The 18,012-nt window shown below is 46.3% G+C and overlaps 2 protein-coding genes across 2 annotated transcripts in view; both read right to left on the bottom strand.

The window, feature by feature from the left end:
• Nucleotides 1-138: 138 nt before the first annotated feature.
• nfil3 (nuclear factor, interleukin 3 regulated) lies at nt 139-4,694 on the bottom strand. The gene is made up of 2 exons (XM_062553666.1): nt 4,538-4,694; nt 139-1,985 (listed from the first exon to the last, which is right to left on the bottom strand). The coding sequence occupies exon 2, from the start codon at nt 1,837-1,839 to the stop codon at nt 436-438; it is 1,404 nt and encodes a 467-aa protein (XP_062409650.1). The 5' UTR covers nt 1,840-1,985; nt 4,538-4,694; the 3' UTR covers nt 139-435.
• A 3,369-nt stretch (nt 4,695-8,063) lies between these two features.
• Nucleotides 8,064-18,012, bottom strand: part of ror2 (receptor tyrosine kinase-like orphan receptor 2) — an 81,320-nt gene continuing 71,371 nt past the window's right edge. The window contains exons 5-9 of the mRNA XM_062553665.1: nt 15,641-15,762; nt 13,577-13,894; nt 11,652-11,897; nt 10,984-11,189; nt 8,064-10,663 (exon numbers count right to left, since the gene is read on the bottom strand). Of these exons, the coding sequence (XP_062409649.1) occupies nt 9,173-10,663; nt 10,984-11,189; nt 11,652-11,897; nt 13,577-13,894; nt 15,641-15,762 (2,383 nt within the window). The 3' untranslated portion in view covers nt 8,064-9,172. The remainder of the gene's footprint in view (nt 10,664-10,983; nt 11,190-11,651; nt 11,898-13,576; nt 13,895-15,640; nt 15,763-18,012) is intronic.

Here is an 18,012-nt window from a genome sequence, read left to right as displayed (position 1 = left end):
ATGAGCTACCCTTGATCACTGCCAGAGGTGCTTGAAGCAAGGCCTATTCGTCGGCATGATGTGCACTGTATGTGATCTGACTTTGCCTTGTTCCTGTGTGTTTATGCAAGTAAACCATGAATGCAGGACTCACATCAATCAGTGCTTACATACATTTATTGTAAACAACAGCAACAAAAAAGTGTATTGTGTACAACAAAAACTTGAAAAGTCAACATTTAATTTGTACATTAGCCTGACATTGGCTTCTGGGCTACAGATGGAGTTTCCAAGAGGGCACACCAAACTACAACAGTAAGTGCACAACACACCATTAATTTCGATTATCAGCATTCTCTTTTGTTTCTCTTTTATTTTTATACACCATATGAGTTGCACAGTGCAGTAGCGAAACACAGTGGAAAACAGGCGTTGTGCAAAACAGAAGGTGAACACTCAGTTTGAAAAACAGACTTTCGATACCGCGTCATAGTTAGTAGTGCTTTTGGTTGACTCAATTACAGACCCTTGCCGATGGGTTATCAGTCTTTTGAGTGAGGCTACTTCTGCGGACAGGCTGGCAATGCCATGTTTCAAGTATAAGTTCTCAGAGTCTGTGCCGGCGTTGGAGTTCTCATTGAGATTGACGAGAAGTTTGTCCGTCACCAGGTCTGGAGAGCTCGGGCAGATGACCCCACCTGCCTTGGGCGTCTCCCTACGTTCTTTGTGCCAGAGCTCTGGCCTTTGGTTCCAGTTCTGAACGTTCGTCACTTGGAGGGACAGTGGGCTGAAAGTGGACTGGATGTATTCAGGTATGTCATTCTGGCCCACTGGGTAGCCCCCCGTCCTGGACATCTCGACGGGAGATGAGGACTTCCCTGAGGGGTCGTAGTCGGGATCGATGGCCTCCACCTTAATCTGGATGGCCCGGGCCTTGATGCGCAGCTTGTGGGGCAGGGCTGAGGAGCCGGAGTCTGGCACTCTGAGGGTGGAGACGATGACGCTCTTTGGGTCGCACCCGGTGGGCATGGGGCCCTTGGGCACCTGCTGCTCGTCCTCGCCGTCGGACGACTTGCTCACGGCGCCGTCGTCGCCGTCCGAGGTCCTGGGTGAGTTGCTCGACGACCTGTTGATCTGCAGGAGCGGCGAGGGCTGGGAGAACGCCCCAGGGAATGGGTTGCTCAGGTAGTTCCTGTACAGTTCGTAGGGACTTGCCTGATCGCGGGGATAGCTGCCGTTTTCAAAGGGCTCCTGCTTTATGTCCTCCGAGGTCCGGCAGATGCCCGCCAGGGGGCTGCCCTGGGCGGCCGCGCTGGAGTCCGACCCCTCGGACAGGCTGCTGTGCGGCGAGTGCTTGATGACAGATATGCAGCTGCTGCCCAGCCTGGCTGGGTCCAGCTCTCGGTTGTAAGGGCTTTTGGTGGGGCTGGGCAAGAGATAGTCGTGGTAAAGTGCCGCGGTGGTGGCGGAGATGTTCTGCACCTCCTGGGCGTAGACGGCCGAGCTGACCAGGCCGTACTTCAGCTTGAGCGAGAGCAGCTCGGCCTTCAGCGTGGCGTTCTCCTCGCCCAGCGCCATCAGCTTGTTCTCCAGCACCATGTCGTTGAGACGCCGCTTCTCTCGGGAGCGCTTGGCCGCCTCGTTGTTCTTGCGCCTGCGCTCCCAGTACAGGCTGTCCTTCTTCTCGTCAGGGATGAACTCCCGCTTTCGCCGGCAGGGGGTGGATTTGGCTCTGTAAGGGATGCCGGACAGCTTCTGACCAAGCAGGTCTGTGTCCGCACCCTGTAAGGCAACAGCGAGGACCAGGGCGTCCTCTCCGTTGAAGTGCCCATTGGTGGGCTCCTTCTTGATGGTCTGCATATTACAAACAAGTGCTGTGATTTTAGTTGCATAAAGTATTTAGTTCTGACTCATTGTATTCAGAGGTCCTTAAGTTTGTCCCAGAGGGTGAAGCTGCACATGTACGTATGCAGGCGAGATAATTTCTGGTGTGCTTTATGAAAGACCTGTGATGAGGGGCAGAAGAAAAAATATGTATCAATATTGGTAACATATCAGATATTATGCAGTTATTAATCAACACGCATTAATGGAAAAATATTTTACAGTATGATTCAGGGACTGAATTAACAGGAAATTCACAAAAACTCTCAAATCAGTTTAATTCAATTTAACTGTGAATTAAACTTAATTGTCTGCATGCTTAGCCTTATGCTCCCTCTTTCTGTTTAAAATAGCCGAATTTCCTGGAAAAGCTAAATCAGAATTGGAAATAGGTCTTATGACAAAACTTTAACGAAAATCACCTGGTAGTTTGGGACTAATTGTTAGTGAAATAATTAAAGCCATTCCATGAAAACCAAACTAAGAACATGACCAGTGAAAATACATACTGTAGTTCAAGGTTAGGTGATACAAGCACACTTTTTGTATTTTAATCGATAATGTTATTGTTTTGTAGAGACAGTAACAACAGTAATGTAATCAGCATTCTAGGAGCTATTTAATGATAGTAGGCTATGTAAGACAAAGCCGAAATGACCAAAATTACCTAAACTAACCAGACTTGGGTTCTAAAGACAAGGAAAAGATGTATTTTTTACAAAACGTATTAACCGTCACGACACATGTAAGAATACAGTGCACAATTTCCAAATGTATAAAATGTCTTTATGTTGATGCAAGTTGTGAAACAGCTCCAAAATCCAGCCAGACACGCCTAGGTCCCCGTACGTGCACGAGGTGCTACAAATTATGCAATTGCCTAAGCGCACGGCACGAAGCGTTACATATGATGTCATCACTGGAGGTTGGAAAGGCTGCGACACATGTAGGCTAAATCAATATGCGTTTTAAATGTTTTAATATACTGTAATCCATGAGATAACTGTACTGTGCCTTTAACGTGCAAATGTGTTATGTGTCGTCGGCAGTTCGAAAACACTACCTCCTGTCACTAAGAATAGCCACCAGCCTAAAGATTGATTGCCTCTGACCTTCAATGCGGCGTTCTGCCGGTTGAATTAAAAGTCAGGAGGCTGAACCCAAAGTAAACGAGCAGGCTACGGTAGATCCAGTACTATGTCTAAAAGGTATTCCTGTTGTAAGCATTTCGGCAGGAATTATAAGAAGGGGAGATGCGACATAACCATGTTTCCAGCTTTCCAGAACTGATAGCGAGGTTTCATAAGGCTCGTCTCCCAGGAGCGAGGAACAAAGGAATGTGACCAGCCATGATCATCACACGTGGCTGAGCAGATACAACAAAATAAAAACAAACGGGGAAATTCATAATCCTTCACCAAACTGCTTAAAACAACATTAACCTAATTGAACTGCAGTTGCCTGTTATTTTCGAGTGAATTTTTAACCTGCTTGGGTTATCTTGTGGTCCTAGGAGACGTTATTCAAATTGACTGCGGTCTTGTGGAGTGCAGTCAATAGACTATTGCGGAAAATATATAAACATTGTATCCATGTTCAAATCACGCCAACGCGCACTTTGGATAACTCAGAGGGCACCAATCATACATGCCATGATAAATGCGGAGTGGCTAAACATTCTTGCTTATTACTGACAACTGCATAACGTATTGGCCTAAATCAACAGGCGCCTTTAAATGTTGACTTTGACTGATCATCATCTTAGTGTTCACAAAAATGCCTCGTATCGTTCATTCGTGGGCAATAAAAGCGCACCCTGAAAAGTTCGGCAATGTTTACCGATAGGCAACGTTCGATTATGGGGAGGTGAAGCTGGGCGAGTGGATAGCTCGTTCACCGTCATGTCCCAATGCCCCAGATTCCTTCATTGTGTCAGGATTATAAAATAAGCGTGATCAGCTCTCCTCGCCCGATTGCTGGCATATTCTGTAGTCACTAGCATTATGTAAAGCTAATTTGTAAAGTTTTGTAACACAAGACTGCTGTTTATCTTAAGCCGACCAAAAACAAAGGCACAGTGAAATTACTACTGGCTACAGTCTAAAGTGCGAGATGTTTCTGTGGATGTTGATTGGCTATTATAGTCTATACTCATTCATGCAAATGCAGGATTTCTGCCAAATGGATGTGGACTCTTGTAAATGATCTAACATTATCCAACTTATCTGCACGCGTAATGACAAGCCCTGTATTGATTTTGTCCAGCCGACTGAGTGTTAACAACCTCGGTATACCCACCCACGTTGAATTCTAGGTCACTATGCCGTAGCCAATTTGATATGGTGAAGAATGCGTGTTTAAAAATATCCGAACCCGACCATCCCGATGACCCATAAAAACAATCTAACTGTTGCAATATCCCAAGCCCTGATAGAATAAATGGGGGGTGTCCTCCAAACTGCGCAACTACAAAGGCAAATAACTATATAAAAGAATAAGCCTATTTGTTTGTCCAACACAAGAGTATTTCTCATAAATAATAGTAAACCTAAATGCAAGCCTCCGGTAGAAGTAAACAGAGGGCAAATAATCGCCCTAAATTTAGTCCGCTGACGTTAGTAACGTTAGATAGAATTCTAAGCAAGATAGACTTCTAAGATTAATTTAAAATTACCTTTACAAAATGGTAGTCCAACACTTGGCAAATAGGTTTTCGTGGTATGTAGCGCAAGTAGAAATCATTTTGTAAACCATTTGTATGTCTAGGTGGTGTTTCCTTGTTTCTCCCCAGCTTTTTCCTCCCGGAGTGACTACTGCCTCATGGATCTGTGTTAGTAGGTCACTAAGATGTGTATTGGCAGTGCGTGGTTACTGACATCCCACTTAGCCAATCGGCGTCCTGCATTTTCTGATTTGAGCCAATGATTCGTTTTTCAAGAAGACATATCAATGCAAATTAATGAGTCTGTGCCGATCAACACTGTAGGCTGCCCCGGGATACAGTTAAACGCTTATCCAACAGAGTGCATCTATTGCATAAGTAGACATAACTTTTTTCATACAATGGCGCCCGCTGTGACTTATTATGAAAACGGGGCATACGGGACTCTCCAAGATCTGACTGGCACGTAAACACTGGCCTGCTACACTACACCATAGTCATGTTACGACAGGAAGAATATGCAATAACGTATTAGAAAGTCGGTGGAATGTACATTTCAGTTTCATCCCATAAACCCATCGAAGCTCCGATCACTATATTTGTTAAATACAGTGCCATACGTGTGAAAGAAAATAAGCCCCATCACCTTTTTCAAGCAGCATAAATCTGTAATTGGAATACTTTTTAACTGACATTTTCTTTTCATGCAAGTGTCAACTGCATGCCGACCTAATTGAATAAAAATAAACTAGTCTATGCTACCACTATTTAATGATGCAAAACAGTTGGCTACGGAATCAGCACACCAAGCAACACTGACACCTTTCGATTGATTTAGGGGAAGCTGTTATTGGAGTTGTAAAAGTTAAATGATCAGGTAAGTTGTTGCCTACTAGTCAGTTAAGACATTAAAACCATGCTTTAATCAGTCAATGAGAAGTGCAATTAATAGGACAAATGAATGAAAGGATTAGCCTACAATAGCCTAGATTTTAATTGCGTATCGCTGACCGACTGAAAAAAGACCCCCATATTTTTGTCTGATTTCTACTTTCCATTAACTCATAACCTACTCCAATCAATCGACACGATTTTCATACGCTTCACATCTCAACGCATGATCTTTATTATTCACAACAAATTGTGTTAAAGGTTACAGGACCCCACAAATAATTCCGCCTCGATATTTACGAAGATTCGATATCAAGTTCAAGTGCGCCATCTTCTGGGTCGCCATGAGCAGTCAAACTCCTCAAGACGGCATGCTTCAGAGGAAACCAAACCATTCTCTTACTGTTACAGTGCCCATGTGATTGTACGGACCCGTCTAAATAAATGAATTAATATAGCTTATTTGCAAACATAAGCGCACAGATTCATCTTTTAGTCGCACCACTACCATGAATCAAATTACCTACATAATTACCTACATTACCTACACAAAGCCTACATATGGCATATCACATTTAAATAAATATATAGGCTAATAATATTTCAATATTGAACTTATCTAGAGAAAAGAGAAGTGGTTTCCTTATGTTAAGAGTGTGTTTTATTATATGCAAAATATACCACTCAAAAATCCATGCGTAAAGACAACACGAAGTCTCTGTTTCTCTAACCAAATTTACTTGGCTTTTAAATGTACTTCCTTCAGAGCGACTATGATCCAAATACACATCTAACACAATGATTTGATACACCTGTATACATTATGTTGACTGTCTGTCGGCGCACCAGAAGTACTGCATATTGTTTATTGGAAGTCGTGTCTCAGTTCTATCAAGTGTAGGCCTACTCGCATCTTCCAGTTTATGTTCTTCAGGGGCGCACCTGTATGTGTTCATAATTGGACTGTCCTGGTGTGTTCGGCTGGCTTTGAATCGTAGTTTGTGAGGCAGTAGAGGCATCGCAGCACCGTTGTCTCTTGGTTTAATGTATTCTTCAACTTTTGCCACTTCAGTAATCTCATAGCTTCTGGAATCACTCGGACGCACATCTTTTTGGTAAGTCAACAATGCTGCGTCATTACCTAAAGACTTTGCTTGGACTTTTCCAGTTTGTGCTGCTCCACATGTGGGGTTTGCGTATTCCCAGACTTGATTAGCCTGTGGCGGCATTGTTCCATTTAATCCAAAATCAGATGGAGCGGAATACATTTTCTCCACACAATGCTCCCTCACATCCAGGTTGACGGCTTCATTATGTGAATAAGCGCCAATCTGGTTAAACGGGCATGTTCGAGTACAGTTCATACTAGGCAAATTACTTGATGGAAAGAAGTATACAGGGAGAACGTCTGACCCAGGGTTCATGGAAGGTAGGCCTATGTTCGTCAGCGGGGGGATACAAGAAAAGTTAGGTCTACCTAGTCTCTCATAGGGCACAAAATCCATTCCACATTCTGGCGTCGATTGCGAGGGTGCGAGAAAAGGTGTGTGCCCAAGCGCGTCGTAAGGGCAGTGTTTCATTGGGTCCTGATGAGCTTGCCTGTCGGGGTTACTGGGCTGGACTGAGGACAGTACAGCTTTAAGTTTCTCGTTCTCATGGAGGAGCTGGACGGCCCGGGTCTCCAGCAGGTACTCTTCCATTCGTTTACGCTGCCTCGACCTCTTCGCTGCCTCGTTGTTCCGATTCCGTTTCAACCAGTAATTGCCATCCTTTTGTTCATCTGGGATGAATTCCCGTTTGCGACGTGTCCCAACATTCGTTTTGACTGCAGAACCTGACTTAATACCCAGGACAGATTTAGCATAAAAATGGTAGGCATTGCCAGGAGTGCACCTGCAGTTTGGTTCCTGCAGAGGAAAGCAATGAGCCATTAAAAAGACTGGGTCGGGAAGAAAATAAGTTTTGGACCCTAATGATGTCTCGTTGCAAGGGAGGTTGGTAGAGAAGAGATATACACCGACATATAAAGTTAAACCCGTAACTTAAACTCGCTGTCGTTGGCGTTTCTTCCGTTGTTAAATAGTAGGATATATACAAAATCTAATTTATTTAGACATTTCTCACGACCACGCCCCATATGTTAAATGAGTTTTCTGTATGACCAATCACTATAACTGGATATCTTAACTTTGTAACTGTCACGTAGACCGACGTCCACAGAGACAGGTTTCCTCAAACTTTCATAACGGCAATTGGCACGCCTGTTCTTGGGTTTGACCACGAATGTCTTATTTAACAAATGTGAAGAACATGACTTCGTACCTATGCCGAGGTAACAGCATGCTATGACTATGAAAAACATATATATTGTAAACATGGACGTTATGGAAATCATCAATTTATCACACACCCAAAATGGAGAGCAAATATTAGTTGTTTTACTATATATTCTTATTTATTATTACTATTATTATTATTATTATTATTATTATTATTATGTTGTTGTAACATAATATACAGCAAATATCCTTTAGGTCTTTCTCCAAAACAAGAACACAGCACATCTCACATAGCCTAGTGATTCAGTGTAATATTTTAGCAACATGCTCACAAAAACATAGCTAATAAATGTAACAGCTTGGCATTTTGTTATTTCTTTTTATTGGACACTCCAAGTGACTGGAAGTACACAATATATGATTAACTCTTGTTATAACAGCTTGGTTAAAAAAGCAAATATCTGGTGGCAAGGACATAAAAGTAACACCACTGGCTAAACAAACTTTGCCCCAAGAAAAGGCAAAGACATTTTAAAAAAGAAATCAACAACATATTTTTTTGATAAAAATGACATAAATTACAAATCTTTACAACATAATATCAAAGTTAAAAAGAGTAGGATCTAAAAATGACACCAGGCACTTCTGTACTCAACTGTATGATGTGTAGACTTTAATTTTCACTGCGGCACTATGCCTCTTTGCTGTCCGGAGTAATGACAGCCAGTCTGTCTTTTCATCACACTATGTTGGTTAAGTAACTATGTCCACAGGCTATGGGGATTAACTTCATCATGTTATGGTGGTGTCATCTGGACCAAGGTCGATGAGTTTATGAACTTATTTCAGGTCAATGAGCTTGAAGTGATAAAATGTCAAGGAGGCTAGTATGGTCCAATGTTCAGTAGAAGTATCAGTGACCAAAATAACCTAAAAATATGTTGTTGGAGAACGACGAAAATAAAAACAATCACGAATGAGAAACAAGAAAACATGTCTTGTTGCACAGCAACAGTAAGAACATCAATTCTTCTGAATGGCTTTGCAACAAAGTGACACTGTCCATGAAACATGGCAGAGGGCATCCACAGTGCAGAGGCTACGAACTGGATTCTTCTTCTTCTTCTCCTTCTTCTTCTTCTTCATCACATCATTTGAAATACGACTGATGGGATATCCTTTCCCAAAGCCTAGATGCCAAACAGAGGGATTTCCGTTCCCAAAGACCTAGAGTTCAGCACCACACACACATCACATCAGTAACTGCTAAAAACAAAACAAAACAAAACAAAATAAAACAAATAAAAGCCTCATAAATTACAATTCAGTTACTGTTTCATTCAAATGTCTTCCCTTCACTTATTTGTTTTCCTACTCATGTACAGTTCACTAACAAGTAAAAACGAAGTCTCACTCTTTATCACCAGAGTTCTCTTCCGTTTTGGTTCCGTTCGGTTCCGGAGAGAGAGGGCCCGCTCTACGCCTCGGCGCGGCCGTCACTGTTCTCTATCTGGGCGCTCTCGCTGTCCCCCAGCAGCTCGGTCTCCGGGACCGACGTGTCCTCGCTGTGGCGTCCGTTCTGCGAGGCGCCGTCGGCGGCCGTCGTCGCCGCCTCCTCCTCGCCGCCCGCGCCGCCCAACGGCGCCAGCTTGCCGTCCTCGCTGAGCAGGACCACGCGCTCGGCGCCCGAGGCGTTGGACGGCGCCGTGGTCACGTAGCCCGTGCTGGTGGAGCCGCTGCCGCTGTGGTGCGAGCCGGCCTTGGCCACCATCTGCTGCTGCTGCGCCGCCAGCTGCTGCTGCGCCATCTGCATGGGGATCTGCATGGGGTAGAAGTTCTGCAGGTACGGGTACGCCGGCATGGGCTGGTAGCCGTTGACCGGGATGTAGAGCTGCGGCGGCACCATGGGCCGCATCTGGCCCTTCATGGACATGAACTGGGGCTGCTGCGGCGGCTGCGGGAACGGCGAGGCCTTCTTGGGGCTCATGTAGCGGGCGGCGCTGACGTTGCTGACGGGGCTGGTGCTCAGCGAGCTGGTCTGCGTGGTGTTGCTGGCGCCGGAGGTCTGCGCCGAGCTGTTGTAGTTGGACAGGCTCTCCCAGGTGCGCAGGCGCGCGTGCACGTCCTTGAAGCGCGGCCGGCGCGCCGGGAACTCGCTCCAGCACTCCAGCATGAGCGTGTAGACCCACGCCGGGCAGTCGTCCGGGCAGGCCAGCACCTGGCGGTTGCGCACCATCTCGATCACGTCCTGGTTGGAGTAGCCGCAGTACGGCTGCAGGCCGTAGCTGAAGATCTCCCACAGCACCACGCCGTACGACCAGATGTCCGAGTCGGTGGAGAACTTGCCGTAGACGATGGCCTCGGGCGACATCCAGCGGATGGGGAAGGGGCTGGCGCCCATCAGCTTGTAGTAGTCGGCCGAGTAGACCTCGCGGAAGAGGCCGAGGTCCAGGATCTTGACGTTGAGCTTGTCGTAGACCAGGATGTTGCGCGCGGCCAGGTCCTTGTGGACCACGTGGTGGCTGGACAGGTACTCCATGCCGGCCGCCACCTGCGTGACGATGTGCAGGAAGTCGGCCTGCTCCAGCGTGGACTTGACCGTCTTGTCGTCGTCCGAGCTGCCCACGTCCGAGTGCGGCGAGCGCATGACCAGGAACTCGTGCAGGTCGCCGTGGCCGGAGAAGCTGAAGACCATGCTCATGGGCTGCTCCTTGGTCACGATGCCCAGCAGGCACACGATGTTGGGGTGCTGCAGGCGCGTGCGCAGCATGGCCTCGTGGCGGAACTCCTCGCGCAGCAGCGCGCCCTCGTCCTTGTCCTTGTCCTTCACCGTCTTGATGGCCACCACCTGCGTCTGCTCGCCGGGCGCCGTGCCGTACAGGTGACCCTTGTACACCTTGCCGAAGCGGTCCTCGCCCAGCTCCTCCATGAAGCGCACCGCTGACAGGTTGATCTCACGCAGCTTGCCCTGGGAGGAGAGGAAGATAAAAACGCTATTATAGACTTTGGAGTTTTAGGTGATTGACCTTAAATGTTTATAGATCATGCAAGTATATACAACCTAATGTAAACAATTACTCCATACTGTTTATACAGAAGAAAGACTAGTAGTTTCGTTACTTAATGTGATCTGGGTGGCTTGGCGTATCTACTGACAGCTGTTACACTAATGGTAAACCCCTATGTAGTGTTTCACTTAATGAACATCTCCTCCATTCCCCATATCATTCCTAAACAGCCCAGTTTTCCCGTTTTGCCGTGTGCTGTGTTGAGACTGGCATTGCCCACCTGGTGCTTGTGCTGGTTTAGGAGTGGCAGCTCCATGTCCTGGCTGGGCGAGGCGGTGAGCTGGCGGCGGGTGGGCGTGTCGGCCGACTCCTTCTGCTTGTTGCGGCACATGCACACCAGGAAGAAGAGGCAGGCGATGACCAGCGGGATGGCGATGCTGGGGATCAGGATGTACAGGATCTCCTTCTTCACATTCTCTGGGGGCTCTGGAGAGGCACAGGACACAATACTGAAGACTGAGCACCAGCACTGGTCAAGAGGCAGGACAACACTGAAGATTGAACACCACTGGTCAAGAGGTAGTGGACAATATTCATGACTGAACACCATCGGGGAGACTTTCAAGACTACTTACATACTCCAATTTATTTAGCTGAAATGCTAATGTACTCAATAAACCTCTTGTTCATGTTAATGAGATGAATGGTCAGTTTAATTGACATCAATTTAATTCAGGTTAATACAGGTTAATATTGTATAATTAGGTAAGTTAAGATCTTTAGGAGATATCAATAAATCATAATGACATTATGACTTTGATTGAAAATACTAATGACACATTATGACTGTGAAAACAATTGATGATCTTGTTGTACTGTTAATATAACAGCAATAGACAGTAAGTAGACAAGTAAGTAGAGTTAGGTCATGGGTAGAGTTGTACTCACTGCAAGGGCGGATGTCACACAGGTCAGCTCTGACATGGGGGTCCAGTGTAAAGCACCATGGCGCCTCCATCTGGCCACCGGGGTTCCTGCAGAAGTTGTGGCCGCCCCTGAGCTCCGGGTACTCTATGGGGGTCAGGTGGTGGTTGTGCGGGTACTGGCTGCTCCACGGCTGGCACTGGTGGCCTGACCGGGTGAAGCTGACCGTGCCCCGGTAGTTGGCTCCGGTGCCGTTGTAGCAACTGTGGTCTGAGGGAGAAGGGAGAAGTTAACTTAGTACAGGAATTGATGACTGTGGGTGGCTCTCAAACTCTCTCCTCGATCCTCGATGCTCGGTCCTCGAAGCTCGTTCCCACTGATCTATAACTGACACTGGATAGACTATCCCATTGTTGCCGCCCCATCATTCTTTATCTAGATCAGTGAGGAAGGACGAGGATCGGGGAAGGAAGGGAGGGTGTATAAAAGACCAAATGACAGGCACCCTGTGTGTTGGTTGTGAAGGTAGGGCCACTAGGGGGCTCTCTTCACACACAAGTGAGATGGCCTCTACGTCTACTACAAAACCAGTGTCTAGACATCCTCAAAGACAGCATGACAGATGTGTCTTTGAAGGTACTTTGAGTAAGTAATTTCATCACACCAAAGATTAAAGAATACATTAAAAAGCTCATCATATAAAGCCTATCCTTTGGCAATGCCATTCCACATAACCACAGTAAAGAGAGACAGATAATAGTCAGATTTTTTTTGTTAACAACAACTCCTGTTAAAGCACGTAATCTTCACACTTAGCCTAGTTGTACATGTTAAAATATGCTTCTGTGCCACGCTTGACAGACATGAGTAATCTTGACTCCCACCCAGCACAGAAGTCTGTGGCTTGTCGGGCATCGCTCTGTGTACATGTTCCCAGTTGGCGCCATACCAACCCATTCACCCTGCCAACCCTCTTTTTGGCATCGTCTCTGGATACCATCTACATGTTCCCAGACAGAATGCACCCATCCCTCCCCACCGTTTTTTTGGGGGATAATCATCCCTGTGCTCCATCTCTGGTACATACCACCCTCCCCGACATTCCGTTTCGTCTCTGTGCATTTGTCTACGGAATTCTCCTACATCTTCCATACCATAGCTGACTCAAGCGTCCATTTAGCATAGGACAGAGCCGCTGGTGTTATCTCCATGTTCCCATCTTTCATCTCACTCACTTTCTCTCCCCAAGCCCCCCCCCCCCTTTTGGATCTCTGGGTTTGTCAGTTGATATCTCCCATGTGCTCCGTGGTAATGGCAGACCGAGCATATCTATCTCCAGTGAGTTCCATCTACATATTCTCAGTTGGCTTTTCACAACCCATCTCTTCTACCGTGACATCCAGCTTGGGGAAACTGGAATAATCTAGAACAGGGTTTTTTTTCAACTGATAATTCACAGCCCACTGACGGTCCATGAAAGCACTGCAGGTGGTCTCTAGCCATGCAATCATGTAATTTTACCTCACACCCATGAGCAGCAGTCCTCAATTTGCTTCTAGTAAAAATGGTGACTTCTGGGTTGAATTCCCCCCCGCTCCATATATTTTCCCTGCCCAACTTTACCTACTGTCCTTCTACTACCCTGTGTGTGTGTGTGTGTGTGTGTGTGTGTGTGTGTGTGTGTGTGTGTGTGTGTTTTGAGAGTGACTGACTTGAGTGAGAGAGTGTACGAGTGAGGGAGTGTGTGTGTATGAGTGAGTGAGTGTGTGTGTGTATGAGTGAGTGAGTGTGCGAGTGAGGGAGTGTGTGTTTGTGTGTGTGATTTAGTGAGTGAGTAAGTGAGTGTGTGTGTGTGAGAGCGAGTGTGTGTGAGTGAGGGAGTTTGTGTGTGTGAGTTAGTGAGTGAGTGAGTAAGTGTGTGTGAGTGTGCATCCGTGTGTTCCACCTACATGAGCCCAGGCGGTCGGTGGGAACCCCGATGCGCATGCAGTTGGCGGCGTCGGGCGAGCCGGGGTGCGGCAACAGCTGGCAGTTGGGCAGCTCCAGCTGCATGAGCAGGTGCGGGTTGGAGCGCGCCACCGTGTACTCGAAGTTGCAGAGGTCGTTCTCCAGCGCCTCGCACTCGTCGCGGCACAGCTGGCGGCGGCGGGGCGCCCCGCGGCCCCCCTCGTCGCACAGCGGGAACACCTGGTGGCAGAAGGAGGGGATGGCGAACTGGGAGCACTGGTCCGAGAGCTGAGTGGACGTGCCGATCATGGTGAAGGCAGCTGCAGCACACAGTGTGTGTATAAAGGAGAGCGTGTGAGAGTGAGAGAGAGAGAGAGAGAGTGAGAGAAAGAGAGAAGAGGGGTGCAGAGGAGGAGTGGGGCATAGAGAGATGGAGGGATATGAGAGAGAGAGAGAGAGAGAGAGAGAGACAGACAGAAATAGAGGGACAAGGAAGAGATAAACACAAGACATGAGGGGTTGAAATATTAATACTTTTCAACAAATAGCAACTTTTTCCATTGGTTTGTATGACACAATCATTAATCAAATAGTCATTAGAATACACGCACGAGCACACCCATGAATGCATCTCCTTAACAACTTCAAATATTTGGCTAACTGCAAGCCAGCCAAAGAAAGGACTTGACAAACACAAGCCTTTTTCTATTTAGGGCCATTTTCCATCCAGAGGTAGAAGGCAGTCTCTATAGTGTAATTAAATATCTATAATGATAATGAAATCGAGTGAACTCAATTTCCTGAGGGAGATTGGGCCAAATATGACATCAAGGACAAGAAAAAAAGAAAGGCTCCTGGATTGACGGTGTGTGTACAAAATAATGCGTTGAGACAACCATTATGGTTATGAGATTAAACTGCTTAAACGTTGTGTTTCGGCCACATTCCCGTGCCTTCAAGTTGCATTTAGTAATCCGATCCTAACTTGGCCCACAACTAGCGAAGGAAAAACATGCAAATGACGCTTGGCCCCCGAGCAATACTGATAAGTGGGGGGGAAAATCTTCTGCCAATTCTATTAGATACATTACATATTTTTAAATGAACGCCATCTAATTCTATACAGTGCTTAAGTAAATAATAACTCCCTCATGTTCTCCTGGGAAGTCAAAAAAAAAAAAAAAAAAAAAAATTACGCAAGCAACGACGGCATGGAGAGAAACTTGGATAGAGTGTTTCTGTAGCATCCCCCGACCGTCCGTGTCCGTGAGACGGAGCTTTTGTGATAAAAAGCCGGGCGAGGGCCGAGTGTGCGGGGCAGGAGCTTGTAAATGCCACAGGAGTCGGTCTGATGAGCGCGCGCTGACAGCAGGTCACGGGAGGGCGGTCTGATAAAAACATCAGCCAGCCGCCAGCTCGGATTCCAGACGACGACGAAGACGAAGACGACGCTCTCTCACCATCCCATATGGGCTTACATAAGCAAGCACGCACTCCTCAACACATGTGAACCACACGAAAGGCAAACGAGCACAAGATGGCTGCGATTCCGCCACATGATAGATAACATTTTTACGTGTTGTGCAATAACGGCAAAAAGAGGGGCCAACTTTTGAACAGCGGAACAAAAAGGAAAATTCGATCCAGGAGGTTTATCGATGTTCATACTCATACATACATAGATGATGACCACCATACTACCATAAACATGACATGAAAAACAACGAATGGATTTAAGAATAGCAGGATGACCTCGTCTCAAAAAGTGCAAAAACAAACAGGCACACTAATTCTCACAGACAGGAGACGATTAATGGATACAATCTGTTGATCACGTGGTGCGACATAACTCCTCGACGGTAACAGTGTTTAATAAACACAAGGATGATAGACAGGAAACTATCTGTGCCTGAAATGATCAAATACATTCAAAGCCAACATAGAGAATAGCCTTTCTTGAGATCGGTCATGGCCGAGCTTAAGCCTGAATTCAGGCACCGCGCCTGAACTCCATCAGGCCTGTATAAACAATGTGGTGGACCATGTGCGGCTGCTCTGTCACTTACCGGTGATGCGGTTCTCACTCTCGCCCTGCATCTGAAGGGACTCCACGTAGATGCTGCGGTTGCCGATGAAGCGGGCACAGGCGATGCCGCGGTACGGCTGGCAAAAGCCCTTCTCCTGGTTCCTGTCAAAACACAAATAAGGCCATGATGCTTTCATGAAAAAAGGAGGACGAGAGGCGCTGCAAGGTTCCTTTAGTGTTAAAAATAAACAGGTGCTCTTTAGTTGTTGTGGGTTCATCAAGAATCAGAAAAGAGAAGAGACTAAGGCACTCCGTTTTAGATTATTTACTTGTTGCCAGGCAAACAAACTGACCGACACTGACCGCGTTTCGACACTAAGGTCTTCGTCTGGGCCATGATGCTTCCCAATATGTTGTTTTTTTTTTTTTTTTTTTTTTTTACAAATTAGTTTTTGAACAAAAGAATGGAACCAAAGTCAGTGATTCCTTCTACAAGTACACAGTACACTGATAACAGATGGCTGATGACAGAGAGTACACTGAGAGATTACAGCGAAACACAGAATCAGAGTAACATCCTTAGTCCGCTGAAAGGACTGAGAGGAAAAAATATTCAATAAGTTGATAAGTCAATTAAGTTGTGTAAAGTTGAGCCAACTGTACATTGAAAGACGGACCTCACATTTGGTAATGTGAGCAAAGCATGCCCAGAAAAACAGTGATTTGAGTGTGTGTGTGTGTGTGCGCTAGTGAGTGAATGAGGGGGTGTGAGAATGTTTTAAGAGAATGTCTTATATCCTCAGACAGGAGGAAATAAGACATTCCTACAATCACAGTTGTTTCCCCCAAAGACTTTAACATGAGGCTTTATCTCATCTCTCCATCTGGCCCCCCCTCCATCATCCCCCTTCAAACACCCCCCCTCCAGCCAGGACCATTTTCCCTGCCTGAACCTTAGATTACAAACCAAGCATTCTTTATCCACACCGGGTCCAAAGCAAAGTGAGTGAGCTGTCAGGACGCTGCCATATTCAACTACAAGACAACTCCCAGCTCGCCGCATCCAAAAAAAAAAGGGCCCAACTCAAAGCAACTGGCTGTTCAGTGGCATCCCAGACACGATCGCCGCGGTAATGAAAACCTTCGGCCTTTTCCCCTGTCGAGGGAGAGATGGGCCGCATTCCCAATGCCTGATGGGAAAACACAGGCCGCTCTGCCCGTAACTGGACACCTCCCCCAGGAGCTGGTCACCACTTTGGCACAGGGGTGGTATTTTAATTAGACCGCTCGTTAAAAAGAGTGCCGCCACTGCCGTGCCCCTGACAATGCTGTCGACGTGACAAAGAGGAGAAAACATACACACGCACAGACATATATTTAGATATACACACATTCTCTCCCTCACACACACACACACACACCCACACACACATATATGTGCACAAACAGCACACACATTCCAAGTGCAGACAAGTCCCACACAATAAGGACAACACACAAACACACACACACGCAGTATAATTAACACATGTTCCAACACTCCAAATGTCATCAGGAGGTCAGTTGAGGACTGCAGAAGAGGTTCAGAGGTCTCAAGCACTAAACCAGACACGACATTAGTCAAATGTTCCATCTTTTATCCTTGTTGTTCGTTTTTTTGCTGACTGTTTTATCCAAAGCGGCTTACACAGACGTCATTTACTACAGGGCCCGGGAACTCTGGGAAATGTGCTGCTGCTACTGGCTACTGTGTACCGGCTGACTTCTTTACTACACTACCACCGCTCCATCTGGACTGTCCAAACGAACCACATCCAAAAAATGATACGAAGAGGCATCGAGACTCCTCCAGACCAAAAAAAAAAAAAAAAGGCATGCAAAACATGGCGGGCCAGTTATTGAGTAAGAGGCCTATTAACTCATTAACACTCACTCTACAGTGGCACATGGCGTAGGTGCGAGGAAAAGTTGAGGTAAACATTGGACGAATGACAAACACAAAAAGTGGGGAAACAGTTTGTTTTCCTTATAAATACTTTTTATGACTGTATGCCACAGTTGGTGTAGAACTCGAGGAAAAGTATGTGCTGAAGGGCCCATATAAGGCACAGTAAAGTTTCCTGCCTGCATTGGATTCGGTCTAGCCTGTATATTGCCTCTGCGGAATAAAATGTCAATTTTGTGTTTCTAATTACTTTTTTTCCGGCCTTTAATAGGCTACTAAAGGTCACTTATCCGTAGGTTTATTCAGAATATGTCTATAAAGTGTCTGTAGGATACAATGTCCACGAAAAAAAGCAGAGTTTAAGTGAGTAGCCTCATGGCCTTCAGCTTGAGCAGGAGGCTTTCCCTGGTCTGCCCTCCACAAGAGGCCGACATGAAGAGGCACTGTATGAGCAGGGCTATAATTTA

This window comes from Sardina pilchardus, chromosome 14 (assembly GCF_963854185.1).
Source record: "Sardina pilchardus chromosome 14, fSarPil1.1, whole genome shotgun sequence".
NCBI lineage: Eukaryota > Metazoa > Chordata > Actinopteri > Clupeiformes > Clupeidae > Sardina > Sardina pilchardus.
This window is presented reverse-complemented; position numbering and strand designations above follow the sequence as displayed.